Consider the following 20,757-nt stretch of genomic DNA (forward strand, 5'->3'; position numbering starts at 1 on the left):
AATAAACACTTATGCAAGTGTTATCAGTAAACAATGTAACTGTACCTTTCATTGGACAGCCCATCCCAAAACAAAAGAGCCAAAAGAGTTGCTCCGCATGAAAAACAATGCTTTGAATGACTGCAGCAACAGTCAAACAAACAAAAACAACAGGAAAGAAAAAAAAGCAAATGTGAACATGGCCAGGGCCAAATCAACAAAAAAATTATGATGCATGGTCACATTTTAGAATTTTCCTCTCACAGCCCTTATTGGTTTTTGTTTGTTTGTTTGTTTTGTAGAAAGAATTGTGTGGTATGATACATCCATTCCATCTATTTTATTCTTTTTACACAGTATGAAATCAAGGTACCTCGAAAAATGGTACATTTTTAAATGTAAAAACAAAAGCTACAAAATTGTACCATTGTTCAAAGTACCATACCCATACCCTTCTAGGGTACAGCTGGAGCATGGTAGCCAATGTACCTTTTTAGGTTCATTCCTGTACTTTGATTTCTAACTGTGTGGAGGTAAAAGGTCCAGGAAGTAAACCCAGAAATCCCTTTCCGCAGTGACAATCTCCAGCTCCTCCTGCGATATCCCAAGGCTTTCCCAGGCCAAAGAAAATACATTATCTTTACAGATTCTCCTACCAGTGAGACAGGCCTGGAAAACCTCCAAATGTCCAGAAGGCATTATAATCAGAATAACAAACCACCTCAGCTGACTTCCTTTGATCGTAAACGAGCAGCGGCTCTATTCCAAGCTCCTCCTGGATGTCAGATCTCCTCACCTTATCTTTAATGCTGAGCCCAGATCCTTCAAAGGAAACTCATTTTAGCTGCTTGTATCCAGGTTTGAGTTCTTTTGGCCATGATCTACACATCATGTAGTTGAGGGTGGGAATATTGTACCACCCTCAACTAAGGGCCAGTAAATCAAAAGTAAGGCTTTTTTGTTCAGTTCTGTGACAGACTGGATAAACGCCCTTATTGCACACAACGTCTCTGTCCATTGAGCCATCTCCTGCTCCATGCTCCCATCACTCATAAACAAGACTCTCAGATACTTGAACTCCTCCACTTGAGACAGGGACTCACTCCTAACTCAGAGAGCATTCTATCTTTTTCTATTTGAGAAACATGGCCTCAGACTTTAAGGAGCTGACTCTCATCCCAGCTACTTCACACTCAACTGTGAACCGCCCCAATATACGCTGAAGGTCATGGCCTAAGGACATGAGGAGCTGGTTCCTATCTCCAGCTGGTATTGTGCGAAAGGTGGGGTACACCCAAAACAGGTCGCAAGTCAATCACAGGGACACATAAATACATACAAGACAAAGAATCATTCACACTCACACCTAGGGACAATTTAGAGCTACTAATTAATCTAACATGCATGTTTTTGTTCTGCGGGAGGAAACCAGAGTACCAGAGAAAACCCATGCAATCACAAAGAGAACATGCAAACTCCACACAGAAAGGCTAGGAGGCGGTCCTGTGACCTTCTTGCTAGTAGGGGACAGCACTAACCTCTGCTCTGCTGTGCCACCCAGAAATCGTATCAAGAAGTGAAAAGGGAGCAGACAGTTTATCTTTGTTAATTCACCTATGCCAAATTTAAGAAGTGTGTGCTTTCACATTAGTTCTGCAGACGCCTACAAGTTCATATTCTGTCAAGTAGTTCAGAGTGTTTCTTCAAGTGGCCACAGTTCACCTTCAAGGTCCTGTTGTCATCAAAGCCCTCAAGTACACTTGTGCTGAACTGCAGAATGCAAGATGTGATGGTTAGTCCTCTTGCACCCAGAGTCAGGCCCTCTGTCCTCTCAAGCCTCTGAGAGCTAAATTAGCAACTTAACAATGCAAATGAAATTGTAGATTACGGTGGTTGATGGCTGTTTGCATGAGCCACTGAGGCTCAAATCCATTATGGAGTCTGACATGAGGAATGAAAATGTTTCTGACCGCAGAGTCACTGAGCTGATTACAGGATATGTAAATCTGCCTGGTGTAAGGCATCTACACGCCACTGTCCACAGCTCTGTAATTTCCTCCTCCAAGGTGGTTATCTGATTGTTTGTTAACAGCATCGCTCAAGAAGTTAAGCATGAATTTTAATGAAGATTTTACTCGATGTGTAGCACGTCCTAATACATAAACAGTAAATGACCAGTGTGTAACTGTAGTTAATTAAAAGCACCTTTTTCACCTTGATTACATTCTGCAGGCATGTTTCCCTTATGTTTCTCCATCATAATCTCACCCAGAACTTCTTATTGTATGCACACAGCGCTTTTCCCTTCATCGTGCACACACTTGCAGTCCAGTGAGTGTAGGGTTCAGTTTCTGGTCCAAGGACATGTTGACATGTGCAGTGAGCATGAATCCAACCGCTGAGCAGGTGTGTGTGTGTATGTGTGAGACAGAAACAAGCAATTAATCTCTAAAATCACATGCACTTTGATCCATGAGGTCTACCATCCTCTGGGAGTTTTTGAACTGTTCCGCTGCTGTTGTAGCAATAAGCTTTACAAGTTCACAATATTATTACCTGGGTTTTGTTTTTCAGGTTACATACAGCTAAGCTATAACAATGATTGGTGAAGGTCTCAGGGCGCTGTGGTGCCTTTAACTTTAGTCCCACAAAGTTCTATGTTCATTGAAGCCCTATATTTCTTTAAAAGAATGCATGTCACCTACCACCTTTCATGGCAGAGTTTTTAGACTGAGATCATCTCATGTTGAAAAATGACAGCGTTGTAGTCATTTTGGTCCAACCTTCAAAAATAACGTTAGACGCAACACGCAATCTCGGGCGGTATTGTCAGATGTCACACTCAGAATGTTGTTGGGAATGACTCTACGACATCAAATATTAGCTCGAATTGACTAAGTACTAGCCAATTTCTTATTTTTCATGGTCAGTTTGCTGTGGCAGCCATCTTGTATCAGGTTGATTCCCAAAGAAAAGAAGCTGTAGATGTATGTCCAATGATAACTCCCTGTAAGTTTCCTTAAAATTCATCCAGTGGTTTATGAAACATTTGGTAACAGACAGACACACAGGCAAAAACATTATTGTTCATTTTCACTATTCTGTGGCAGATTATAAATAAAATCATAGTTCTTCCAGTGCTTCTCATTTCCATAGTTTTTCAGACTTTTCTCTTTAGCTGACCTGTACAGTCCCCTTTGCTCAATGAAGGCTGCACAATAACTTCAACAACACAAAACAGAACATTGCTGATACTGATCAAAAGATTTATTTTAATATCGTTGTGTTTCTTCCCAGTGATGCCAAATGTGGTAAAATCCAGTGCCACAGCGCTGCCAAGAAGCCCAAAGGCACCAACGCTGTTTCCATTGACACAACCATCAGGACAGGTGGCATCGAGGTTAAGTGCCGTGGGACCTATGTTTACAGCACCCAGGATGGCCAGGGAGACCTGCCTGACCCTGGCCTCGTCATGACTGGAACCAAATGTGGAGAGGGCAAGGTCGGTACATAACCAATCAATAAAACTCACTCTGCATTGATGTTGTTGCCCATCAGTCTGGGAAAGGTTAAAGGTGGTTTCAAAACTATCTAGAGTCCTTCATTCTACGGAGAGAAAGATTGTTCACAAGTGGAAAACAAAAAACCCAACAGCTCCATCTCATACTCCACAGTCCTCAGTCAGCAGATGAAAGGTTAAAGTTCATGACAGTACACCTAAAAAAGACCTGAACAAGCATAAGGCCACCTCTCTCTGAACAGAACATGGTAACACATCTTAGGTTTGTAAAGTTTAATCTTTATAAAACCACAAATATTCTGGAACAATGTCCTTTGGATAGATGAGACTAAAGTAGAGATGTTTACCCACATGTCAGCACAAACAGCCTCTACAAACTACTGACCTGAATGGTGGTGAAGGGCTGATAATTTGGGCTCCTCGCGGTCATTCAGTCGACCATGAACTCCTCTGTAGACCAAAGGATTCTGGAGTCAAATATGAGATGATCTGTATCATGACCTAACTGGGTCGTGATGCAGCAAGACAATGATCCCAAACACAGCAGCTAATCTACAACAAAGTGACTCAAAAAGAATAGAACTGAGATAATGAAATGGTTCAAGCCAAAGTCCAGTCTTCAGCTTGCTGTGTCAGGACATTAGGAGAACTGTGAATGAATGAATATCTGGAAACCTCAATGAACTAAAGCAATGTTGAAAAGAAGAGTGGGCCAATATTCCTCAACAGCCATGTGAGAGACTGGAAGAGTCATACAGAAAATAACTAGTAAGAGTTATTGCTGCTAAAGCAGGTTTTATAAGCTGGTGAATTGTCCACATTTTTCAATTCTGGCTTTGCTTTTGTTCAATGATGAATGATGTGTTTGAATCTGTTGTGCATTTTTTTAACTTAGGGTTAAATATGAATAATTTTAGAACTTGGTAAAGACCAGATTGTTTTGTTGTGTTGCGATGCATAAAACCCTAGAACTGAAAAAGGGTGAACTTTTTCTCATGAGTGTACCGTCAATGAAAGCATATGGCTTGAAAACTGTGGCTTCTTTTCAACAGAATAACACACCTTCCCTCACTGCAATAATTGGTTTGGAACTTGTTTGAATAGTAAAACAAACAGTTTTAGGTGTTGACCTAGCCTCCAGATATCAACTGAATTAGGCATTTATGTGATGTGCTAGACAAACAGATCGATCCATGGAGGCCGTACCCCCCAACTTCTGCTGCTGACAGTTTGATGCCAAAAATCCACAGCAGAAATTCAGAGGTCTGTTAGTGGCTACGCCTTCATGGACTGTGCCAATTGTAGCTAATCAATGTCAGGAAGTAGCCACAAAGTTTTAGCTTATTGGTGCATTTTCATATAATATGTACTGTATATTTATCTGCTATATTAAGTCTTAAAATATTGATTAGTAAAACATATATCTGCTTTGTTGTTTGCTCTGCCAACAAAAAACTGAGTACAAAACACTCAGGCTTCTAATTATCAGCCATCACTTATTTGGTTTTTTAGTAGCAGGTCCTTTTACTCTGAGATTTTCTTCCGTCAAGTTCTGGAGCTTGATATTTTTATTCTGTGGGGGAGGACGAACACTCAAACCTAATGAGATAGTCCAGTTAACTTTGAAGTGATGTTCTGTTTAATAGTTATCAATAGTACCTTCTCAGTATGGAGAAAGAGGTAAAAATCTTCGTCCAAGCTAGTCTAATGGCTAGCCAAACAATTGCCAGATAACGAGTTCCAAATATGACATTCTGTGAAAGAATACTAGCTAATATTCAACTTCTACACTTTCTGCATGACAGCCTTGGTTTGGTTTGTTGTTGATTTCTCAACCGAACTAGTCTGTGTTACTATGCATATGTATGTGTTTATGCAGATGCTACAGAGGCTGCTGAATGTACCAGTGTTCTAGTCAGTCCAAAAGTTTACTCAACTCCCAGCAGACTGATTCATTCAGCAGCCTCAGCACCACAGGCATAAACAGAGTCTATCTATATTCACTGCACCTACAAACACTTAATAACATGAATGCTGTTCAGCTGAGAAAACAGTGTGACCCAAAAATGTAGATCTTTATTATTAGTTAATGTAGCACTCTTTGACATCTGTATGTTGTTTTTGAGGAAGTTTTGTTTTATAAGCCTGAAAGATTTAGTCTCCAGGCTAGCCATTCGCCTAGCCTAGACAAAATGTTTTACCTCTTTTTCCAAACTTCATATCTCTATGACTAATGTCACAGTTGGTAAGGTACTAACTATTGATAACTATCAGACAGAACTTCCATTCAAAGACAACTAGACTATCCCTTTAAGATAATAGCCCATGTTTGTCAGTGTCCCCATTGCAATTAGCTATTCATCTCCTTCTGCTGAATAAACAAACAGGGTTTGTGTCAGCTGACTTCATACAAACCTAAATGTCACTAATACCCAGGAGGTTTGCTGTGTCTTGGTGTTTGATTAACATTTTTCCTGACACTTTAATTTAAGTTGCTAGACGCCGAATATAATTTAAAGTTTCAAGCACCTACGCGCACAAACATACCTGAATTACACAGAGCTGAGCTGTGCTTGTGAAATATATAAAAAAGGATCCTGCACTTGCTGGTGTAGCTCCGCCTGCCATTTCTCCAATAAATTTTATTTCCCTGTCTGTATTTTTTAATTTTTATTTATTTATTTTTTATTTTTTGCTTTCCCTCTGCATCACAATCCAGCCAGTCAAATTCCATTTTAGCTATTGTGTGGGTAATGCTCAGAGGACTGAATAGTGCTGTATGAGTAATATGTAATGAATAGGCAGCAGATTATATTGTCTGCCATCCAACATGATGAATTTTGAGTCATCATATTGAGCGGACCTTTTCTTGGCAGTAAATGCACACATAGCACAAAGCCCTTTCCTCTAATCATCCACTCACAAATACAGCTATGCTAAATTGATTCTCATGCTAACAACAGTTAAGCAGCAACAACAACAGGTATTACAGAACTAATGCAAGTATTGATTTTAGTACCAACGCCTCTTCTAAATAACTCTGCTGCATAAAATTGTTTGTTATACAGTTTTACCAAACTGACATGACATTTTAACAGTTTGCTGTGATCACGCTCTGGCCAGCATTAACAAAATATCAGGAATTTTCTATTATAATGTTCGACAATGACAGTTTGTGCTTTATAGTGATTCCTTGTGTCCATTATTTTTATTGCTCATTAAATAAAGTAAAGGCATAGCATTATTTAAAGGAATGTGTATTGCCAGCTGCATTTTATGATAGAGATTTAATCTAAAATCATCTTCTGATGAGAAATGACAGATGTTTTGGTCAAACCCTGTGAATAACGTTATGTACAATCTTGTGCAATAATACAAGATATTGCATGATGTCTTCACACATAAATATGTGTTGAGAATGACTCTCAGCTACGACCACACCAAATTCAGCTCAGTATCTAAAATTGACTGAGTTGTAGCCATTTTTGCATTCCCAAAGTTAAAGTTGGCTGTAATGGCCATCTTGAATTCGGATGAGTTAGATGTACATTCAGTGATTACTTCCTGAAAGGTTTATTAAAGTCAGTTCAGTAGTTCGTGAGTTATTTTGCTTACAAGCAAACAATTAATGCAAACGTTTTAAGCAAAAAATATTGCGCAATGTGTAGCGCTCTGACTGTGTGTTGGTGATGATGTTCAACTACTACCACACCAAGTTATATGTCAATACTTGCAGAACTGACTGAAGCATAGTCATTTTTCGTGTTTTCTAAAATTAGTTTAGGTGTGGCAGCTATCTTGTGTTGGGTTAGCTTCAAAACTTAATCAGCTATAGTGGTGCATGCATTAATTGCTTCCTAATAGTTTCATTAAAATCTGTTCAGTGGCTCATGAGATCATTTGTTAACAGACATATCTGATTTCAGATACTCAATAGCAAAAATTTAAAGACAAGATCTTGCACAATCTCCTAGCACTATTAACAAGTGTTGGGGATCAGTCTCAGCTACTACCTCACCAAATTTTATTTCAGTATCTGTGAAATTGACTGAATTATAGCCACATTTTAAGTTTCCTAAGGTCAGTTGACTGTGGCAGCCATCTTGAATCAATTTGACTTCAAAAAGGTAATGAGTTGTAGATGTACATCCAATGATTACTTCCTGCAGGTTTTATTAAAATTCATTCAGTGGTTCATGAGATATTTTGTTAACAGACAGACCCACAAACACACACGCAGACACTGGCATAACCATTATTGTCTGCCTTCGCCTTTCAGCAATGGGCCATAAACATGAGAAATGAGTTTCTCATTATTTAATTGAAATCGTAACAACAGCCTAATAAACATCAATATAAGTTCTAACAGCAAATCTATAAATGAAGATGTTTATGCCATTTGCTGGATCTCCTCAGGCACCTGAGTTTCTCCAGGGCTCCAGCAGAAGGCACAATCAAAGTCTGTGTATGTGTGTACCTTTGCCACCACATGTGATCTTTCTGCTTGTGTTCTTCCAGGTGTGCAGAGACCGCAGATGCCAAAATGCCTCTTTCGCCGAGCTGGAGACTTGCATCGCAAACTGTCACGGCCATGGGGTATGCACGTGCATGCACATGCGGTATCATGCAACAGACTTAACTCACTTAGCTTCCAGGCACAGCTTCCTAATCTTATTGTCACACTGTGTCCTTGGGCAAAGGTAGCATTTTGCAGCAATTCGCCAAGTCTGTTGTTAAAGGCTGGAAAATAGATGGCTGGAATACAACAGCAACTGAAGTGATGAACTATTCAGTAGAGCGGTACAAGCAGGCTGCAGGCAGATAAGGAGGAGGCATACATAGTTTATGAGTCGGTAACCAAGCTTTGGAGTGGAATGTTTTGGGGTGAAACGCTCATTATTTAACAGGAGATAAGAGTGATTTATCAAGAAATTTGAGTATTTGACCTCTAAAGATATTACCTAAAATGTATCCTATTAATAATCCACTTTGGGATCCTCAAAGTGAAATTCATCAAACAGTGCATGGGATACTAAACAACAGATACATTAGTTTCTGTTGTTGGAAATGGTCATGAATGTCAGTTTATAAGCTATCAAAGTTCTCAAATAAAGCACCTTTTGATAATGTCAATGTTTATTGGTAATTATCTTACAAAACTAGTAAGTATTTTTGGTTTCTATATTAAAAGTTATGGTTGTTTATTGAGTTTAGTAAAAAAAAAATCGCAACTTTTCATCGCAACTTTTAGGAAAATGCCCTGCGAAATCAAGCATTTTAGCCCGCAACAATCAATTTGTACAGAATTTGTTGCTGTACAAAGAGCAAAACTGTATGTACATTCAGTCTGTTTAAGGTCTGATCAGGTCATTTTGAGGTGGGATTTTGTGTAAGCAATTATTATCTCACCTGTTGTAAATAGCTCTTTAAATTCCCTCAGTTTGGAGAAATATAGCTTAAATTTAAGAAGACTGATTAGAAAACATCTAGTATGAACGCAGACGAAAGAAAAATGCTATTTCAGCATTTTCATTACCGTCAGTTTTGGGAGGCAGATTGTTCATCCTTCAGCTGGAGCCGTGTTTTGTGGAGTTTGCATGTTTTCCCTGTGGGTCAGTTGGTTTTCTCTGGTCCCTACCACAGTACAAAAACATGCATGTTAGGAGCAAATCGACCCTACATGAGAGTGGAAGGCTGAATGGATGTTCATCACAATGTGGCCCTGCCCTGTGACGGACTGGTGATCTGTCCACGTGTGTCTTTCTTCTCCCCCAATGACTGCTGGAGTTAGGCACCAGCTCCATCCAATCCTGAACAGAATCAACTCGGTACAGAAAATGGACGGATGTTCAAATGTTCCAAAGAGCTAAACCAGAAACATTGCTGTAATCATCTCACTTTTTGTGTTTTTGGAATTTTTAATGTCTTTAGAAGTGTTTTACTGGTAATTTAAAAGCCTAACCGCAGCTGTCATGACCTAGTTTGTGTTTTGCAGTACAGTGTTTTGACCCTGAGCATTTAAAGCAAATCTAGCCTCAGCTGAAATTTCACACCTCAGAAGTCTTTGAACACCCGAGTCCCTCTTTGCCTCATATACTGAACTGTCAGTGAATAAGTGGGTTTACCGCTGACCAAGCTAGATATTTGACTAGGATTTGAAATATTCTGAGAAAGAAGAAGAGGATCAGACATATTCTCTCCGTCTTTACTTTGTTTCTCTCAGTGCTTTGTTGTTTTATCTTCTTTTTGTTCCCTCCTCTTAGTGTGGCAGTAGATGCACAATGGAAACAATTTGAAGTTAGAAATATTTAAGTCGATTTTTAGGGTTTGTCCTTGTAAAAAGATGCATTTTTAATGCAGCATTATTATTTCATACTTTAGCATTTGAAGTGTGTTGGATTTTTGTGTCAAAGAGCAATAATGAGCAGGAGTACTGCATGCTTCGGAGTGCACTGCTGGTTTGCATCTTGCAAAAACTTTATTAAAACGTGCAAAACACGAGACTCATCTGGCTGAAAATTATTAAAAATATCTGTATATTATTAGGTCTTAAGAATCTAAAACAGGAAGGTGATAAGAATCAGCAAACAACTGAGCGCCATCAGCATTTAGCTGTGTCGACAAAGTGCTGATGGAGTAAATGTTTACTTTAATTACTGATAGCATAAGTACATCTTGATGCAGTTGGAGCATGTCAGCATTCTTCCTCCTTATGTGGGTATAGCTAATTAGACGTCTGTCACAAGATGTGCCCACACTACCCCCTCACCACTGTTCTTAAAGATTATTCATTGTATGTTGTAAATTGGGTATTTTTAACACGGGTCCCTTCCTACAATAATATATATATATTAAACAGCAAAATCTGGCAAGTAATATATTTTAAAATTAAATGTTATCTTTTCGAAACAAAACCATGGTTGCTCTTTTCATTCACAAGTAATACAGCTTTTGAAGTGTGGATTTGTACGAACTAGTTCATCTTCACATCCTTAATGTAGTGACATCTAGAAGCAAAGTGAGAGATTACATTTAATTTTAAACAATGTACAAGGTTTGTAAAATGGTTTAAATGTTAAACATTAAGAAAAGTGCTATAAGAATGCAGGCCTTTTGAGCTGCAACTTTAGATGTACCTTTTATCAAAAGATATTTTCTCATTTGATTTAAAAAAAAAAAAAACTAAATCAAAAGGTTAAATGAGTTTTTACGAGCAGCCAATTCAAACATTTTATGTAACAAATTAGAGTTTTGTGCAAAAGCTATTTCTTAAACCTTTACAGAGCCGTCTGTTTGGCATTACACGGTTATTCCAGCAGAAATATTATGAAATTACTTCAGGAGATTGACCTCAGACTGGATTGGAATGTCTTGCTGCTGTTTGTGGTTGCAAAACAACCATATAATTCTATGTAATCAACTATGTAATGCAAAACTGACAGCAGTGTAAACATTAAAATTGTATTTGCGTGAACCACTATGAAACTTTGGTGCTTGAGCTTTTAGGATGGCATCAATCTCTTGGCTCAGCAGTCTTGTTAAAGTTTAATTCTCCAATCTGAGGTCATTCAAAGCTCTGTCTACAACAGGTGAGACATTATTCTTTCTCACTTTTACACAGAACCCAACTTCAAAAATGTTCCAAATAGCCTTTTATAGCAACAATCTTTGTCTCTTCGAAGGTCATGGAAAGTGTCTTTCAGGAGCATCCATTACTTTGTTGGTCTATAATATGTTATGTATTTTAAATAGATATTTTCCTCATATTTGTTCTGAATGTGATATCTGATAAAGCTGATGAATTCCGTTATCAAGAGTTGTCATCACATCTAGCCACGAGTTGAACTGCAACACTCCCAGCGTTGGTTCAATTTACACAGAGGTATTAAAGGGCTCACTCTCTGTTTAAACAGTGAAGAAAAGCCGCTGACTGTCTACATAATTATGAGTCATGATCTTATGTAATTTAGCTGGTGTAGTGTATAACTTTATTGTTCATTTTTATTCATCTTTCATTAAGGCCAGATCTGATTAACATACCGAGTGGCTCTGTGGAAAAACGTGGATGCAGCGTTGCTTTTAGTGCACACTGGGTCCAATGCACACTGTAGACGACTCATGGAAGCTTCATTATAAGTTGCCTTTAGTCAATAAAAACAATCAGTGCTTCTCTTTTGTGGCAATTCTTGTTCCAGATTTGGTATGTTTTAATCTATTTTAAAAATACAGATATCTTTAAACAACTCACCCCAACATGAACCTAAGAGCTGGAGTGGGATGGTTGGGAGCCACAATTTCATTTTCACTTCAGAACTAATTATGTTGCAAATTACTACATTAGACAGAGAAAACAAGAACATGCTGTTTTTAGTGTTATTGGTATTCACCTGTTTCTTTTATACAGATGGATTTCTAAAGGTCATTATTAACCCACTGACAACAAAAATCCCATTAAAACACACACATAATGTCTGTGGTAAACCTTGGCATTAATCCCTTGGGTTTGAGCTGTGACTATAATACCTAACCCTGACCCTAAGTCTGTCTCTTAAACATAATTGCACCATAACCCTGAAAACAAGTCTCAGAAATCCTTTAGTAACCATATCAACTGCAATTAGTTTCATATTGGTAAAGCAGATCCCAGTAATTTTACTCTCTAGCCTCCTTTGGGATTGTAAAACACTACAAACAAACCCACATGTACACAAAGGATTAAACAGAAGCCAAACAGCACATGACATTAACAGATGCCTTGTTGGTGAATGTCTGTAGGTGTGTAACAGCAACGGGAACTGTCACTGTAGTCGAGGCTGGGCTCCGCCTTTCTGTGAGAAGCCGGGACTTGGTGGCAGCGTGGACAGTGGACCTGTGCAGTATGACAGTGAGTATACTGTTTCTTTGGGGAAATTTACACTGGCAGATCGCCTGTCATTTTAACCTTTAAAGAAGGACTGATTTAGATTAAAGGCCTTTCATTCCTGATCACCCGCCACCTTTCATGTCAGAGTTTTAAACTAAAATCATCTTATGCTGAGAAGGGAGGGCGCTATGGCTGTTTTGTTCAGACTTTAAAATAACAATACGCACCACCTCTTGCATCATTGCGAGATGTGTTACCACTCAAAATATGTGTTAAGAATTACTCTCAGCTACTACCACACCAAACTGAGGATCAGTAACTGTAAAACTGACTCACTTATAGTCATTTGTGTGTTCACTGAAGATTAGCTATGGTGGCCATCTTGAATTGTGATGACTCCAAAAGTCAATCAGGTGTAGATGTAGATCCAATGATTATTTTCTGAAAATTTCATTAAAATGTCTTCAGTGGTTGATGAGATATTTTGCTGACAAACAGACTAAGTTGATTTTAATTGGTAATGACAAAGTCTTCCTTCAAGGAATGCTAGGCCCTGAAGTATAAAACCCCAAAATTGAAAATGGATGTATTTTCTGTTTTCCTACGACTATCACTTTTATCTCGCTTAAGTTTCCTCTAGTTAAAACTTAAAAGCAAACCTAACTATTTTGTTAATGTTTTTTAAAAAAGAACTCAAATTAGCATAGAATAATTTCCAGCATACATGAGACAATCACTCTGTACAATGAGACTAATGCAGATGGGAATGTCCTGAATCAAACAGCAGTACAGAAGCTCTTCACATGCACAAGCTGGAGTACTAAATTGGTAAACAGGAATTCACAGCTGTTTCCATCTCCAATGAAACAGTCAGGTGTTATTCATTGCTGTTTCAGGTTTCCTAAAATGCCACCTTTTCACTGACCAGAGAAAAGCTTTAGCCTTTCTAGTTTAAACCTCATCTTTTCCTTCTGCTGACACCTCTTATATCATCCCTGCCTCACTGTTACTCTGCTTTAAACTGCGGTGTGCCCGAGCAGGTGAAAGTCCTACCAAATTAAATCCATCACAGGCACACTCTGGAGAGGACTTACAGTTACACATCAGATGTTTTTAGATGGACCACTTTCTCACTGTGGTTGGAAGTGGAAAACGAAGCAGAGCTGATGTGTTGTAAAAACGTCCGAGTGTGCCATTTAGGAAACACCAGCAACAAGAAGTTCAAACTGGGCGCTGCTAAATGTGTTAGTGGTACATTTTAAAAACCATTTTATGAAGAAAGTCTTTAAAGTCCAGCTTTAGTAGTTATTAATGTCTTAAAAACTCATGTTTCTCAAAATTATACGAAGAAAATTGAAAAAACAGACTTGGGGCGTGACTCTGCACCTTCTTCTCGCTTTAGTTAAAGGGGATCCTGAGAATATGCTAATCTAATGCCGCCCACATTACTGTCAGCCAGCAGATGACACCAGCCTGCCCTGTCTCTGCTTGTCCTTGCTGTATTTTTTATTTTTTTTAACACAAAGATATTTTAGTCATACATGTTTGAACAGAAAGTGATTCTCAAGAATTACTTCATTATACAAATTTGCATGTGAGGGGAAGGAGCAGATTGTTAATGTATTCCCAGTTTATCACTTTTAACTGTGTATGAGTCACCAAGGCCGAGCTGCTGAGTGGGTACCCACCCTGAAGAGCTGACTTGATTCGCTCTTTGACTGAAGGTTTTACTACAAAGTGAGATTACAGCTTAGTTGAGCTGAAAGTCAGAGTTGTCAGTAGAAGGCTCTTTTATACCCCAGCTGCATCACCATGGTAACAGATTGACCTCATCACCCGAGTTCAGTTTAACTTAAATGGATAGTCCAGTCAACTTTGAAGTGATGTTCTTTCTAATACTTATCAATAAATAGTACCTTATTAGTTGTAATATCAGTCATGGAGCAGAGAGTTTGGACAAAAAGGCAAAAGTCTTCATCCAGGCCAATAACTATCCAAATGAATGCCTGGGTTTTATTGTTTTTCAGCCTTATGAACAACTCTTTCTGAAAAACTTTTTGACAGAACATCAATTCAAACTTGACTAGACTACACATTTATAATGTCCGTTTTGAATCAACTTCAGAATGTTAAGTAACACAAATGAAATATTTCTGTCCTGTTACTGTCATATCTTTATTGTCACAGTCATAGCTTTCATAGTATCTTCACTGTCTTATCTCCATCATTGTATCTTAACCATAGCACCTTGACTGCCATATCTCGACTTTTATATCTTTACCATCAAACCATCGTCGTATCTTCACAGTTGTCTCTTCATTGTCGTATCTTTACTGTAATTTCTAAGAGGAAGATTGGCTTTTATCAAGCTAAGTCATGTTAAACTCGCTTTGTAGTACACCCCTCTGGTGGCTGTGACAAGACCAGGAAGATAACATAACAAAATAACCAAAACCACAAAAATAATTCCAAACTACAAAGCAAACAACCAAATCTAAACCAAACCCAAACTGTGACATTGGCAGAAGACGTCTTTGCTTGGTCTTGGTTCTCCTGTCCTCTTCACTTAGCTTGTGCCAACAACTATGGCAAACTTGCTAATTTCTAGTTTCATTGTTTCCTCCCAGTGTATGTAAGTTTACTGTCCAGCCCCAGCCTGCTAGAGGTTAAACTTGGTCCCTTCTTTTGTATGTAAAACAAGCAAACCTACTGTTAAAAGTGTTTGTGGTGTTTTTCAAATTTAAAGCTGAAATCAGCCATTAAACTAATAACATATGTTTGTACATGCCACGTAAGATACTAAAAACATTTTATGTCCACAAAACTTTGCTTTTCTCTGTAGAGAAACTTCAATTATTTTCAAGGTCTTTTAAGGTAAACTACAAAATAATAAGTAGCTCTTTGCTTCAGTTCACTGAATTCATCATTTGGTTCAACTCTCATCAAATTTGTTCCAAAAAATGTAACTGACGGGCATAAACAATTCAGGTACCAGAATTGTAAAATAAATAGTGGTCCTAAAAATCATGAGGAAAAAAAAACAAAGAAATAAACACGTTATTCACAGAGATTTTCAAAAAGAATTCAAACATGCTGAGGGTGACAGAGGTAGCAAAATAATTCTGATTCAAAAGTATAAAACTGTTTAAAATAAGGCTTCTACTTTCTGACTCGTGTATGATGTGTCTTAAAATGACTCTGTGTGTGTGTTTGTGTGTGTGTGTGTGTGTGTGTGTTTGTGTGCGTCCACAGGTCAAGTGGGTTTGGTGGTGGGGCTGATGTTTGCCTTCCTGGTGGTCCTTCCTGCAGTGTTGCTGCTCTTCTACTGCTACAGAGTCAAAAGCTCCTACTACCATAAGTGGCTTTCACACAGAGAGAAGAACAAAAGCAACAAGTACTGTCCCCTCTCCTGTCCTGTCCACTTCTGTCTCTGTCTCTGTCTCTGTCCTTTTCGACCACACTGCACATTCCTAGGATACTTTACACTCAAAACAAAGATAAAAGCCTGTTTTATATTTTGTTTTTTTCAGCTTGTTTTCATAATTTAAAAAAACACAATCGTTGCCAGTGCATTACACACCCACACTGGGTATTCAATCCTTGTATAATTATAAGAGTTCTGAGTCCAAAGAAAATTGTTTATTGAAAGAGAAATGATAGCATTTTTAAAGCTAGTGCCTGAATGTCTTTTACCTCTTACTGCCTTAATTTATGTACAATTATAGTAAATATAAATACATATATATATTTTTGTTTTGGCTGTGAAGCAGATGCAGAGTTAGGCTATATTCACACTGCAGGCAAAGCAACCCGATTCCGATTTTTTGGCCCCTTCGCCTCACATTTCGGATTTTTTCATGGCAGTGTAAATGTGATAAATCTGATTTTTTTTTCATACATAGACGATGTTTTTCAAAGCGACCACAGTGTGAACATTTATGTCACATTTCGTCCGACTTCTATGTTGGATGACAGGATGGAGGTCCCTCACATTAAAGTCCCTCCACTCTTAAGCTCGGACTCTCCGTCCACACATGCCTCTGCTCAGATGCAGCTGCCACAGCGCCTAAAAAGGTCCCAGTTAACATTTGTGCTCTTTTTCTTCTCTGTCTTCTTTTATTTTTTACCATTTGGATGTACAGTAGGCTCCGATGGAACAGCAGCTTCAGAACTGATACACACACGATAACGCTCACAGCGTCCATATTTACTTTCATAAACTCAGCGTGGGGAGTGTGAGGTCATACCTTCTTCTGTTCATGTGAATCATGTTGGGAAATGGAGACTGTTCACACTGGAGTTCTGATGGAGATCGCATTGAAAATGTAATGTGAACGACCACACAAAAAAAATTGGATTTGAGCAAAAAATTGGAATTAATATTTAAGACCTGCAGTGTCAATGTAGTCTTAGTTTGAATGCAGCACATACAATAAATCCAGATTAAGGTGTGATGCAAATAAGCTATACAGGGCACATTTGAGCCTGATAGTAATCACACAGATTTTCCAGTCTCAAATATATATTTATGTAAAATACTTTAATGATGCTGCTATTGCTGAAATAGGGCTTTAAAACTGATTGAACATATGTTTCTATACAATTATGGGTGTTTCTTCATCGCAGTATTTCAAACACAGTCTAATATTGTGAAATCATTTTGCTGCACAGTCCGGAAGGCATCCAATCTGATCCGTGGTATGTGTAGGATATGCATCAAAAGGCAATAAGGGAAGCAGTTTCAGGCGAATAGCCTATACGTGTAAATTTTATATGGCTTTAATAAGGAGCTGAAACTAGCTGAAATGGTGATTTTAACCACCTAAAGCTGTTGGACACCGTCAGAAAGGCAAATACATTCTCTTACATATTACAAAGAAGTAATGAAACCAGCCTTACATACTTCAATGATGTGCACAGGTGAACACCAGACTGTTGTCCTGTCTACACTTCATCAGATAATTTTAAAAATGGAGATTTTCCACTATGTTGAGAAAAAAAATTGATTTTTAAAAACCCTTTCCTAAGTAGAACTGTTCACACTGTTGATGGTGGATCCATGTGGACAGCAGGTACTAAGCTTTTTAGAAACTAAGATGTAGCAGCCTACGTCGAACATGTTCATTATCACAATCATTCATCCTGTATTTAGTGGTTGCTACTTCACACAAAGTGCTTGCTTTTTTCTACATTGTGGTTGCTGTGTCATACCAATAGAGAACAAAATGATTACCATTTTACATCCCTGCACTTCTTGTATGCATGTATCCCTAACTAACCCCTTCATGCACTAATAGGCACCAGCTCCTCACGACCCTTTGCAGGGTCAAGCAGGTATAGAACATGGATGGTGATGTGGATTCTTATGCATCACTACATTGTGTTTATTTGTGATGGAAACTTCTCTAAGTCCTGCACTGACACGGTCATGAAGCGTAAAATACATGCACTGGGCAAAAACTCTCAGTGGGGCAGGTGTATTGAAGTGGATGAAACACAGAAGAAACATATCTTAGCCTACTTGTGTTTTTAGGCAAACATATTATTTTGTCATAATAATATAGGAGCCCAATGCCTAATTTGAATAGAACAGCAGTTCAAATTATTTCTGTCTTAAGGTTTGGTCTTTGGAAGCATTTAGGGCTGTAGCCCAGAATCTCCAGGCCTAACCATGCCAGTAATAATACTAATAATAATTATGAAGAAAAAAAAGACAACTGGTCTAATTTTGCATATCTTCTTTTCTAAAGTGTATTCCAATAAATTAAACCATCAAAGTTTAGTTGGTTACCAAGGTGGTTAGAAGAATGGCTGAGGACACGGCTTCTTTGTGTACCCTACAACTATGGGTACAAAGTGAACAAAGCTGCAAAATTACAATTTAATGAAGGGATGAATTAACCTGAGCCAAATACCTATACTACAGTATTAAAAAAAAAACTTTTTTTATAGTCTTCATAAAAACAGAGTAAAAATATAAAAACTCTTTTCTATTGATGTGGTGAGAAGAAACCTGAGCTGGGCTCATAGAGACGGATACAGAGAGTCTCCTGTAGTTTTGTTGATCTTTTATCTCTGGTATAAAATGCAGAATCCCTGAACACTTAGCAAAGAGTAAATATAAAGACAGTAGTCTGATTGTTGTTCTGAGCTGTGGGTTTGGAAGTTGTAGAGTCAGGAAGAAAACTTGGAACTTTAAATAACACAAGCGACAGTAGCTCATTGAATGATATTAAAACTCTTAGTCTAAAATGCTGTGTTCTATTGAAGTCAGAATTTAAATCTAGAAATGATGTCAAACTAAACTTTTACTTTCCAATGTTCCATTATCAGGTCAGGAACCATTAAGATGTTCTAATTGTACTCAGCGACCAGGCTAACTACCATTAGCAGTACAAAACCAATGGATTTCTTCCACATTTGTGCATTTAAACACTGTAACAAAAAGTTTATTTCTCCAGCTATCACCATGAGTCAACTGTATCAGATTTTGAAGCCGAGGCTGGTCAGGAATCTCTGACTTTCTGAGCTGGAGTTTCGACTTCTGGGGTTTGGGGGGGGGACTTTTCTAACATCAAACTCAAAAATTATGACTTCTGAGGACAAAGTAAATGCATCAATAGCTTCTACCTTCAACAGTTACGTTTATAATGTGTCTTTTCCTTGTTTATTCTTCTGTCTGTGTCAGTTTAGTTCTGAGTCTTATTCAGTGAGTGGTGGACTAATGTTTGTCCTTCTGCGTTGATCAACCACCAGACGCTCCGCCACATTCTGAACCATCTGTCGGGGTTTCACAATGCATGCTGGGAGGCCTGTTGGAGGAGAGCTGCTGTAGTTGAGTCAAGAGGCTGTACCAAGTGTTACTGTAGGTGGCATGCTGAGTCAGATATAAACTTATGTTGTAAATTTCAAAGGAACGTGACTGAGCGATAGATGCAGGAGGAACAAACACCACCTCCCAGGTTATTGTGGCTGTGCCACGGACAGATTTTAAGATTTCCCCAGAAAAGAAAGAATAGACAAGGATTCTTTTACATTTTTTATCCTTTTTATAACTAAAGTAACACTGTTTCCAGTTTTATATCTATATACATAAAAACGTTTTGTTCTCCCTACTACAAATCACATCATTTGTGGACATTATAATAATACTAGTAATAGTTCTCCAGTTTCCTTTAACTGATCAAAAAACATGCATGTTAGGTTAATTTGTACCTTTATATTGGCTGTAGGTGAGAGAGTGAATGGTTGTTTGTCTCGTTCGTCTCTATGTGTCCCTGTGATGGACTGGAGACGTGTCCAGGGTGTCCCCCGCCATTCACACAGTGACTGCTGGAGATGGACACCAGCTCCCCGCAACACAGAAAGGAGAAGCAGATAAAAGAAAATGGATGGATGGATGGATAGTTTAACCCAATTCTGAAAAAGTTAAATACAAATAAAAACACTCAATAATAAAAATAAAAACAAATTGCAATGATTTGCAAATTTCACAAACTCATATTTTGTTCACAATGGAACATAATCGACCTATTAAATGTTAAAACCAAATCTCCTTTAAAATTGACAGAGTCAAAGTGGAAAACTGTTCTGTGGTCCGGCAAATCTAAATTTGAATTTCTTTTTGGAAACGATGAATTCCATGTCCTTTGTACTAAAAAGGAGACAGACCATTCAGGCTGTTATCAGCACACAGTTCAAAAGCCTGCCTCTCTGATGGTATGGGGGTGCATTAGTGCCTATGGCCTATCAGAGTACATGGCCATGTTTAGTGTTGCAGCTAATCTTCGAAAGAGCAAAATAAAACCCATGAACTTGTAAAGCCTTGAGTTTCATTTGAGAGCATCACCAACATCCTTCACCCATAGAGCCGGGCTCATCAGAACCTCAAATCAGTAAGCAAGGGTCTCCAAAAAAAATTCATGTCTTCAAGAGTGATTTACAGAACCCAAATGTATCTGGAGGGAATCTAGTCACACTGCAGCTTTTAAAAGACCCTGACCTTCTAAATGAAGACATAGAAGAAGAATGAATATTGATTATGTTGGAGCTCAACAGGGCTTTAAACTAACTGCTGTCAGTGGGTTCTAGTGGTGTGAAAATAACATGTCTAAATGGAATTTTAATTTGCTTATAAGTAGTAATTATATTAAAATGTACTTAACCCTCTCAGGCTCAAATTAAGTTTTAGTAACAGGAAAAATCAGATATGTTGTTGCAACGCCTGCCTTGAGAGGGTTAAGATAACTGAAGTTAAGTAGTTATATATATATATATATATATATATATATATATATATATATATATAAAAAAAAAAATTCCCTTCTCACCCTCCGCGGGTGGTCTTTGTTTCATCCTCTGAGCTCGGGTCCTCTACCAGAGGCCTGGGAGCTTG

The 20,757-nt window shown here is 38.2% G+C and overlaps 1 protein-coding gene across 2 annotated transcripts in view; it reads left to right on the forward strand.

The window, feature by feature from the left end:
• The window catches only part of adam19a (ADAM metallopeptidase domain 19a), a 227,423-nt gene that overhangs the window by 192,897 nt on the left and 13,769 nt on the right, over nucleotides 1–20,757 (forward strand). For both annotated transcript variants that reach the window (XM_017427073.3, XM_037976430.1), the window contains 4 exons: nucleotides 3,277–3,481; nucleotides 8,018–8,095; nucleotides 12,275–12,383; nucleotides 15,615–15,756. In XM_017427073.3, the coding sequence (XP_017282562.1) occupies nucleotides 3,277–3,481; nucleotides 8,018–8,095; nucleotides 12,275–12,383; nucleotides 15,615–15,756 (534 nt within the window). The remainder of the gene's footprint in view (nucleotides 1–3,276; nucleotides 3,482–8,017; nucleotides 8,096–12,274; nucleotides 12,384–15,614; nucleotides 15,757–20,757) is intronic.

This window comes from Kryptolebias marmoratus, linkage group LG7 (assembly GCF_001649575.2).
Source record: "Kryptolebias marmoratus isolate JLee-2015 linkage group LG7, ASM164957v2, whole genome shotgun sequence".
NCBI lineage: Eukaryota > Metazoa > Chordata > Actinopteri > Cyprinodontiformes > Rivulidae > Kryptolebias > Kryptolebias marmoratus.